Below are 10,671 nucleotides of genomic sequence, written 5' to 3'. Positions count from 1 at the left end.
TGGAATAGTACATTGATAGGACACTTTCCAATTGGCTAACACTATGAATAGTGACAAGAGTCTTTCTTTACTTGTCTCCTTCCCTTGATCTGAAAAGATAGGATAGGTAAAACCAATGACGAAGGCCCACCAAGGGATTTGGTTTCACCTTTAAGTCTCAGCATATTAGGGGCTTTTATTAGATGCTTTTACAGGAATGTATTAAGCTGTGAATCACGTGTATGTATCATGTGTATCTTGTGTGTTCTTTTGAGAGTGCTTGATAGTGTTTGATAGTGCTAACAGCTTGATTGTGCAACATGGAACAACATTATAATCCAGCAATAAATAATTACAACACACTTTGTGTTGGGAACTTCGGACACAGGTTGGACATTCACCTTGCATTTATGGGATCGCATCAGAGCAATCAAAGTTGTATAAATACTCAGTGAACGTCTGTCAGTGTTTACTTACAGTATCATCACCACAGAGGATCTCTAATGTAAGTTATTTACTAATATATATACTATGTTTTAATCACCTGATCATTGTTGTTTTACTTTCAAGATGATATACAAAATTTGACTGTTCGTAACTCAGTAAACAAGAAAAGTGTGTGAATACTACTAATATTAATTGATTCCATGTTGTGTAAGTAGTGCTCGGGTTGTTTTTGTAAACTGAGAAAGTTCCAGCGCATGAATAAGGGCATTTATAAAGTCCTGTATATAATTGTCATAAATCAGTGATCCTGTATATAACATAAATCAGTTATCCTGTATATAATATTGTTATAAAATCACTGAATCAGAATGGTATATTACTGTTGTATAAACAGATATTTTCCGTGTATTGTCAGCAGATCACCATGAAGGCTGTCGCAGTAATCCTGGCTCTAGCCGTCCTCTCAGGTAACCTTTCACTTCTACTGAGTATGTGTCCCAAATACCACCCTATTTCCTATAGGCCCTGGTCAAAAGTAGTACACTAAATAGGGAATAGGGTGCCATTTGGGACGCAACCTAAGAAAATCATTGAGGTTTCATCAGCTCTAGAAAAATATTTGTTTTCCGAAACATTACCCAACAGGATGATTGACGGGGGCAATACAAATAGCAACTGGTTTAAATCAATCAATTGCTCCATTCTCTTAACTATAGGCTGCCATGCATGGGTGCTACCCATGCAAGATGAGCCCCAAACTCCCTGGGAGAAGACCATTGACCAGTTTAAGGACTACATAACTGACCTGAACTCTAAGGCTGATGAGAAGGTGAAGAACATCAGGGCCTCCCAGCTCAGCAGAGAACTGGAGTGAGTTTATTTCTGTGCAAATGTACCTTTACTTTCCTACACGTGGCAATTAACCCTTGCAAAAAACATAAACAAAGAATATGGTGAAATATCTCTCTGATGTGCATTTAGCTTCAAGCCTTTTTGCAATACTATTGTGGATAATCATGCTCCCTTAAAAAAATTAAGGGTTAAAGGTAGATCGAATGCCTGGTAGATCGAATGCCTGGTACACTCCGGAATTATCAAAAGTCATTCATAAAAGAGATGACGCTTCGGTCAAGGCCAGGAACAAAGGCTTAGGCCCGGACTGGCAAGCTTTTGTGTAAGACAAATCAGAAAGGCTAAATTATTATAGAACTGCTCTTTCGGATTGTAATGGGAACCTGGCTAAATTCTGGAGAGTTCAGCTTCCTCCTCTGCCACAACAAATTTAATTCAGAAACTAGCCTCATTACGGGAAAAAAGACATCATTGATGCATTTCATCACTATTTTATTTCAGCAGGCTATCTCTTTGAAATAACTTCAAAGCCTATTCACAATGATATTGAGCTGGATGCTGATAGGGGAAACTTGCTGAATGATCAGAGAAATGATAGTCAGAGCTTTTCTTTTAGGCTATTTACAGAAAAAGAAGTACTGGATGCTTTGCTAGCACTAGACAACAAGAAATCCACAGGGGCCAACCAATTGGATCCCGGTCTGCTTAAGTGTGCAGCGCCCATCATTGTTGGCTAAATAATCCACATTTTTTATTTAACATTATCAGGAAATATTACAAAAGTATGGAAATCAGCTCTTGTGCTGCCACTCCATAAGGGCAGGGATAGTAGTGTTCCTTGTCTAGTTAAGATTCTTGAATCCTTGGTAAATGTAGAACTTTGCTCTTTTTTTATCTGATACATTAATTTTTTATGTAAACCAATCAGGGTTTAGGCTTGGACATAGCACTATTACAGCAACCAATTTAGTTGCTAATGACACTAAAATGAAATGTGTTGCTTTGTTTGTGGACCTGTCAAAAGCGTTTGATACTGTTGATCATGCTATTTTATTGAATAAATTGTCCTCGATAGACGCCTGTTCATGGTTTCATGATTATCTTATTGACAGAACTCAGGCCATCGTGATTGATGGGGTTAAGTCTGAATTTCTTGAAGTACATAAAGGTGTACCGCAGGGGGCGATTTTGGGACCTGTTCTCGTCACTATTTATAAAAGCACCATTGGTCAATCTGTTAAAAATGGTAAACATAATCTATATGCGGATAATACTATTATGTATGCTATTGCCCCGACTGTTGATCTGGCTGTGTTAAAACTACAGTCAGATTTTATAGCTATGCAGGAATCCCTTGCTGATTTAAAAGTTGTGCTTATTTCGGGCAAAACTAAATACATGTTGTTTTCAAACTCTCATAAGAATGTTTCAGATTAACTACATTGGGGAGAACAAGTATTTGATACACTGCCGATTTTGCAGGTTTTCCTACTTACTAAGCATGTAGAGGTCTGTAATTTTATCATAGGTACACTTCAACTGTGAGAGACGGAATCTAAAACAAAAATCCAGAAAATCACATTGTATGATTTTTAAGTAATTAATTTGCATTTTATTGCATGACATAAGTATTTGATACATCAGAAAAGCAGAACTTAATATTTGGTACAGAAACCTTTGTTTGCAATTACAGAGATCATACGTTTCCTGTAGGTCTTGACCAGGTTTGCACACACTGCAGCAGGGATTTAGGCCCACTTCTCCATACAGACCTTCTCCAGATCCTTCAGGTTACGGGGCTGTCGTTGGGCAATACGGACTTTCAGCTCCCTCCAAAGATTTTCTATTGGGTTCAAGTCTGGAGACTGGCTAGACCACTCCAGGACCTTGAGATGCTTCTTACGGAGCCACTCCTTAGTTGCCCTGGTTGTGTGTTTCGGGTCGTTGTCATGCTGGAAGACCCAGCCACGACCCATCTTCAATGCTCTTACTGAGGGAAGGAGGTTGTTGGCCAAGATCTCGTGATACATGGCCCCATCCATCCTCCCCTCAATACGGTGCAGTCGTCCTGTCCCCTTTGCAGAAAAGCATCCCCAAAGAATGATGTTTCCACCTCCATGCTTCATGGTTGAGATGGTGTTCTTGGGGTTGTACTCATCCTTCTTCTTCCTCCAAACACGGCAAGTGGAGTTTAGACCAAAAAGCTCTATTTTTGTCTCATCAGACCACATGACCTTCTCCCATTCCTCCTCTGGATCATCCAGATGGTCACTGGCAAACTTCAGACGGGCCTGGACATGCGCTGGCTTGAGCAGGGGGACCTTGCGTGCGCTGCAGGATTTTAATCCATGACGGTGTAGTGTGTTACTAATGGTTTTCTTTGAGACTGTGGTCCCAGCTCTCTTCAGGTAATTTGACCAGGTCCTGCCGTGTAGTTCTGGGCTGATCCCTCACCTTCCTCATGATCATTGATGCCCCACGAGGTGAGATCTTGCATGGAGCCCCAGACGAGGGTGATTGACCGTCATCTTGAACTTCTTCAATTTTCTAATAATTGCGCCAACAGTTGTTGCCTTCTCACCAAGCTGCTTGCCTATTGTCCTGTAGCCCATCCCAGCCTTGTGCAGGTCTACAATTTTATCCCTGATGTCCTTACACAGCTCTCTGGTCTTCGCCATTGTGGAGAGGTTGGAGTCTGTTTGATTGAGTGTGTGGACAGGTGTCTTTTACACAGGTAATGAGTTCAAACAGGTGCAGTTAATACAGGTAATGAGTGGAGAACAGGAGGGCTTCTTAAAGAAAAACTAACAGGTCTGTGAGAGCCGGAATTCTTACTGGTTGGTAGGTGATCAATTACTTATGTCATGCAATAAAATGCAAATGAATTACTTAAAAATCATACAATGTGATTTTCTGGATTTTTTTTTTCCGTCTCTCACAGTAGAAGTGTACCTATGATAAAAATTACAGACCTCTACATGCTTTGTAAGTAGGAAAACCTGCAAAATCGGCAGTGTATCAAATACTTGTTCTCCCCACTGTACATGTTCACTCATTAGATGGTTCTCCAATCGAACGTGTTCCCGCATGGCATTTGGATTGATATGGATGTGATGTTTAAAAAACATATAGATGAGCTGGTTAAAAAGCTACGATTTTAAGTTGGCTTTTTCTACAGAAACAGATCGTGCCTTTCTCTAAGCAGTAGGAAGCAGATTATTCAGTCAACCTTTTTATCTGTTCTTGATTATGGTGATATTATTTATCAAAGTTCAGCTGCTATTACTCTTAAATCCTTGGATGCCATCTACCATAGTGGCCTTCATTTTGTTACAGGTTACAGTTTTGATACTCATCACTAAATCCTGTATCAAAAAGTTGGCTGGACTTCGCTAAAGACCTGTAGATGTCTACATTACTCCCTTTTTGTTGACAAGGCCCTACTTCATAAACTTCTGTCTTATATAACCTGTTGAAGTATAGGCACCTGAGTTGTCTAACCCGTTCACAGGATTATTTAACTCTTGAGGTTCCTAGGGTCTCCACCGAGCTAGGTAAATCTGCTTTAATTTTAATGCACCGTATTGCTGGAACAAAATTCTAAATACATTTCATCTTGATGTTCTGGTGCCGTTCATGCAATTTAATGTATTGATTGGGGACATATTTGAATGTATCTGTTTTTCTGGGTGATTTGCTGTTTTATTTGTGCTTCCCATTACTGTGATTTTGTATTTTAATGTGTGTACATATATAGTTTGGATATAATGTGTATATTTATGTTGTACAGTCGTGGTCAAAAGTTTTGAGAATGACACAAGTATTGGTCTTCACAAAGTTTGCTGCTTCAGTGTTATGAGATATTTTTGTCAGATGTTACTATGGTATACTGAAGTATAATTACAAGCATTCCATAAGTGTTAAAGGCTTTTATTGACAATTACATTAAGTTTATGCAAAGAGTCAATATTTGCAAGGTATTTTTCAAGACCTCTGCAATCCGCCCTGGCATGCTGTCAATTAACTTCTGGGCCACATCCTGACTGATGGCAGCCCATTCTTGCATAATCAATGCTTGGAGTTTGTCAGAATTTGTGGGTTTTTGTTTGTCCACCCACCTCTTGAGGATTGACCACAAGTTCTCAATGGGATTAAGGTCTGGGGAGTTTCCTGGCCATGGACCCAAAATTTCGATGTTTTGTTCCCCAAGCCACTTAGTTATCACTTTTGCCTTATGGCAAGGTGCTCCATCATGCTGGGAAAGGCATTGTTTGTCACCAAACTGTTATTGGATGGTTGGGAGAAGTTGCTCTCGGAGGATGTGTTGGTACCATTCTTTATTCATTTCTGTGTTCTTAGGCAAAATTGTGAGTGAGCCCACTCCCTTGGCTGAGAAGCAACCCCACACATGAATGGTCTCAGGATGCTTTACTGTTGGCATGACACAGGACTGATGGTAGCGCTCACCTTGTCTTCTCCGGACAAGGTGTTTTCCGGATGCCCCAAACAATCGGAAAGGGGATTCATCAGAGAAAATGACTTTACCCCAGTCCTCAGCAGTCCAATCCCTGTACCTTTTGCAGAATATCAGTCTGTCCCTGATGTTTTTCCTGGAGAGAAGTGGCTTCTTTGCTGCCCTTCTTGACACCAGGCCATCCTCCAAAAGTCTTCGCCTCACTGTGCGTGCAGATGCACTCACACCTGCCTGCTGCCATTCCTGAGCAAGCTCTGCACTGGTGGTGCCCCGATCCCACAGCTGAATCCACTTTAGGAGACAGTCCTGGCGCTTGCTGGACTTTCTTGGACGCCCTGATGCCTTCTTCACAACAATTGAACCTCTGTCCTTGAACTTCTTGATGATCCGATAAATGGTTGATTTAGGTGCAATCTTACTAGCAGCAATATCCTTGCCTGTGAAGCCCTTTTTGTGCAAAGCAATGATGACGGCACGTGTTTCCTTGCAGGTAACCATGGTTAACAGAGGAATAACAATGATTTCAAGCACCACCCTCCATTTAAAGCTTCCAGTCTGTTATTCTAACTCAATCAGCATGACAGAGTGATCTCCAGCCTTGTCCTCGTCAACACTCTCACCTGTGTTAACGAGAGAATCACTGACATGATGGCAGCTGGTCCTTTTGTGGCAGGGCTGAAATGCAGTGGAAATGTTTTTTGGGGATTAAGTTAATTTTCATGGCAAAGAGGGACTGCAATTAATTGCAATTCATCTGATCACTCTTCATGACATTCTGGAGTATATGCAAATTGACATCATCAAAACTGAGGCAGCAGATTTTGTGAAAATTAGTATTTGTGTCATTCTCAAAACGTTTTACCACGACTGTATATACAGGGCGCGTTGTAAAAGAGACCTACATCTCAATATGTCTTCCCTGTTAAAATAAAGGTTAAATAAATAAATAAATAACATTTATTTTTATATTTTCACCCAGTCCAAAGAATAACACTCACATATTCTGATGTATTTAACAAATATACACTGAGTGTACAAAACATTAAGAACACCTTCCTAATATTTAGTTGCGTTAGATTCACCTGGTCAGTATGTTATGGAAAGAGCAGGTGTTTACATTGTTACATTACAAATGTAATAGTAATTAAATAGTAATTTAATAGGATCTCTGTGGTAACAAACCTGTCTGTTTCCCCTCCCAGTACCCTGATCACAGACACCATGTCTGAGCTCAACATGTACAGTGATGATATGAAGACCAAACTGGGCCCTCTCGCTAAGGACGCCGCTGAACGTCTGGGCAAGGACATGCAGCTCCTCCTTAACAAGTTGCAGGCTCACATGACTGAAGCCAAGGACCGTACCACAGTGTACACCCAGGAACTCCAGACCATGTTGGAGCAGAATGCCAATGACGTCAGGAACAGGGTCAACACATATAGCCGCAAGCTGAACAAGCGCCTGAGCAAGGACACCCAGGAGATCTCCAGGTGTGACAGAGAGAAGGCAGGAGCAGTTTGCCGGACTAGATCAATTAAAGTATTGAAGTCTGATTGAAAGTATTTAAATCTTTAGATTGAGTATTGAAGTCTTTAGATTTAAAGCATTGTCTTATTCTGTCTAAATGTTTCATAATATCTGTCACATGAATAGTCATGCACTTAGAGGGACTAATTTAACTGCAAACACAAGTTCTAATGAAATGGAATGCTTTACCTTCCTTTGTACAGTAGCTGTCTTTCACATCTCCTTCCTCTCCACTCTCTTTTAGCAAAGTGACCACCTATTTTGAGGAGCTTCAGTCTCGAACCACCTCCAGGGTGGAATCCGTGAGGGATCGCTTTCAGCCTTACTATGTCCAGATCCGTGAGCGCGCTGTGGATAAGATGACTACCCTCAGCAAACTGCTGACGACCCAGGCTGAAAAGGTGAGCACTGTCTGGCTCAGTAAGTAGCGCATGGTACTTGCAATGGCAATAATCGTGGGTTCAATTCCCGCTGGTGCCACCCATACAAATAAATGAATGCATGATTGTAGGCGCTTTGGATAAAAGTGTCTGCTACATGGCATATATTATATTACAACTAGCTGTAACTAAATGTCATTTATTATATCAGGTGAAGGACAAGCTTGAGTCCCGGGCTGAGGAGGTCCGCGAGCAGCTGGAGAAGACCACCGAGAACCTCCGCACCACCCTCGAGGGCAAGATGGAGGAACTGCGCACCTGGTTCAACCCCTACGGCCTCAAAATCCGTGATCAGGCTAAGGCCATCATGGAGACCATGTAAATCAACATACCACCATGCAGGCTTAGGGTGGCGGTCTAGTTCACTCACTATGTTCTATGTCACATTTTTCACCCAAGTTTAAAAAAGGGAGGAGAAGTTGCCATAAAGAAACCATTTCGTTTTTCACTCCATTCGTAAACAAGACATAATGCATATTTGGCTGAGCACAAATCTTTTCAGAATAGTAACAGATCCCAAAGATCAACCGAACAAATCTACCTGTGTTAATATCCTCTCTGCCTCGTCATCCACCTCTACAAAAGGCACCCTATCAAGGCCTAGCTGATAAAGTTCACAGAGAGGCACACTCTAGCCGTCACTGCTTAACATCAAAATGTATATTAGTGGGACAGAACAGTTGTGGTAGGGGAATTGTATAAAGGGCTTTGTGAGTAAGTAATAATCTGTCAAGTCTGTCAATCCAATAAAAAGATCTGTGAATTGTTATTCTTATTTTATGATCATAGATATGACATGACAATCATCATAAGCTAGTTGTCCATCCAATTGGCAACGGATTTATGTGAATATTCTCAAATTTGCATTAAAAAAACATGCACATTTTCCCACCAAAGTGTTTCAATCACAGATATGGAGGACACCAAAAGCCAGTTTTAGCATGGACAGCGCCATTGAGGACTTTCACCATCTTGAAGTAGTCAACTGGGTGGGACTTCCTATTGGTTAAGGAAGGATCACATGATTCCATCCAGGCCACCAGGAGGCATCAGCCAATTAATTATACTCGTTAGAAAACATTCCATAACTACAGGTGGCAGTAAACGGCAACATTGGCTTTATACCTGTTCAAACAACATACTACTTTGTTTGTTTTACAACTCATAGTAGTAGTAGAAGAAAATTGAGTAGTTCAAAATGGAGATGGCCTCAACGGCGCTGCCCATGCTCTCACAGACGCCATAATGGGACATTTACAATGTTGCGTCCTCTAACCCCCTAGAGTCGATGTCCTCGCCCCGGCAGAAATCGAATTAGCGTCTTGGGACTCATCTGAAGTCGGTACAGCCGATCTGACAACTTCTGTCTGTAGCGTCCGAACACACCCCTCTGACGAAAGGTGAGACTCGGTTGTTTTGCTCTAGAACACCCGCAGGCCTCACAAGACTCGTCTGAAGGTCCCCCGGTACCAATTGAAAAAATGAATGGAAGTACAGTTAATTCGGAAAGTATTTAGACCCCTTGATTTGTTCCTCATTTGGTTACATTACAGTCTTATTCTAAAATTGATTAAATGTGTTATTTTCTCATCAATCTACACACAATACCCCATAATGACAACAAAAAAAGACATTTTTGCAAATGTATTACAAATAAAAAACGGAAATATCACATCTACAAAAGTATTCAAACCCTTTACTCTGTACTTTGTTGAAGCACCTTTGGCAGCGATTACAGCCTTGAGTCTTATTAGGTATGACGCTACATGCTTGGCACACCTGTATTTGGGGAGTTTCTCCCATTCTTCTCTGCAGATCCTCTCAAGCTCTGTCAGGTTGGATGGGGAGCATCGCTGCACAGCTATTTTCAGGTCTCTCCAGAGATGTTCGATCGGTTTTATTGTCCCTAGCACAAGGTGCACCTGTGTAATGACCATGCCGTTTAATCAGCTCCTTGATATGCCACACCTGTCAGGTGGATGGATTATCTTGGCAAAGGAGAAATGCTCACTAACAGGGATGTAAACTGATACAACATTTGAGCTAAATAAGCTTTTTGTGAGTATGGATCATTTCGGGGATATTTTATTTCAGCTCATGAAACATGGGACCAACACTTTACATGTTGCGTTTATATTTTTGTTCAGGGTAAATAAAACTCTTGCTATTTATTGGAAATGTGCATCAAGTTCATCACCGTCTATCACTTAACCACCATGAAGTTCATCAGTTATTTAATCTGCCTATAAACCCAATGCTTTTCTACATCGCACTGGTAAGTACAACGTAGCATGTCATCGCATGACTCCAAGTTTACTTTGACATGATGGTTTATTACATCAATATTTGCCCATAAAGGAGTTTCCACTGCAATTGTGGCATAATTAATTGTACCAACACAAAAAAGATTGCACCATGTTGAACGAACAAATTGTCTGTACCGACACCATGCTTCCATCAACCCTGTCTTGATTATTTTTTTATAACGCATGACTTTACTTGCATAAAAACTGTGGATGGAAACACGGTTACTGTGGAGAAACTTCAGAGGAAACAACACAAAAGTCAAAGTCAAGATACTCCTGATCAACTTTTATTGTAAGACTACTGTAAATAAAAAGTAAAAAAACTACAACTTTTGCATTGATGGACATCTAAAGAATGAAAACTTATCAGTACAGAATCAATATAACAAATACTTTCCATCACACCTTTTTTTTGACAATAATTTTGTTGTATATGCACACAGTGCTTCAAGATTCAATGAGTAATGCTTACTGAATGTCCAGTGACATCTTTGACATTTGAAAATGACCGATTACAATACTGTGCCAAACCACCCTGCACATTTCCAGAAATCAAAGATGGTTAAGTAATCACCATTTACCAAACCATTGACTGTTTGGAAAGCAGATCTAACCGTTTCCCCAAAGGGCACAACATAGGATGTTT

At 40.7% G+C, this 10,671-nt stretch overlaps 1 protein-coding gene across 2 annotated transcripts; it reads left to right on the top strand.

Moving 5' to 3' along the window:
- Nucleotides 1–326: 326 nt before the first annotated feature.
- LOC311132824 (uncharacterized protein) lies at nucleotides 327–8,488 on the top strand. Of its 2 annotated transcripts, none has more exons than XM_084166174.1 (6): nucleotides 327–484; nucleotides 842–893; nucleotides 1,143–1,296; nucleotides 6,955–7,242; nucleotides 7,524–7,680; nucleotides 7,871–8,488. In XM_084166174.1, the coding sequence occupies exons 2-6, from the start codon at nucleotides 851–853 to the stop codon at nucleotides 8,039–8,041; spliced, it is 813 nt and encodes a 270-aa protein (XP_084022300.1). In that variant the 5' UTR covers nucleotides 327–484; nucleotides 842–850; the 3' UTR covers nucleotides 8,042–8,488. The 2 variants fall into 2 exon arrangements, with proteins under 2 accessions (XP_084022300.1, XP_084022299.1); XM_084166173.1 differs by having other exon boundaries at nucleotides 328–484; nucleotides 845–893.
- Nucleotides 8,489–10,671: the final 2,183 nt, after the last annotated feature.

The sequence above is a fragment of the Coregonus lavaretus genome, assembly GCF_964263955.1.
Source record: "Coregonus lavaretus genome assembly, chromosome: 7".
Classification (NCBI taxonomy): Eukaryota; Metazoa; Chordata; class Actinopteri; order Salmoniformes; family Salmonidae; genus Coregonus; species Coregonus lavaretus.
The sequence above is the reverse complement of the archived record's forward strand: the minus strand, read 5'-3'. Positions and strand labels throughout refer to the sequence as shown.

Coding starts and splice junctions, on each gene's coding strand:
- LOC311132824 (XM_084166174.1), top strand. CDS start 851: ATGAAGGCTGTCGCAGTAATCCTGGCTCTAGCCGTCCTCTCAG. Junction 894..1,142: donor GGCTCTAGCCGTCCTCTCAG/GTAACCTTTCAC, acceptor TCTTAACTATAG/GCTGCCATGCATGGGTGCTA. Junction 7,681..7,870: donor TGACGACCCAGGCTGAAAAG/GTGAGCACTGTC, acceptor TTATTATATCAG/GTGAAGGACAAGCTTGAGTC.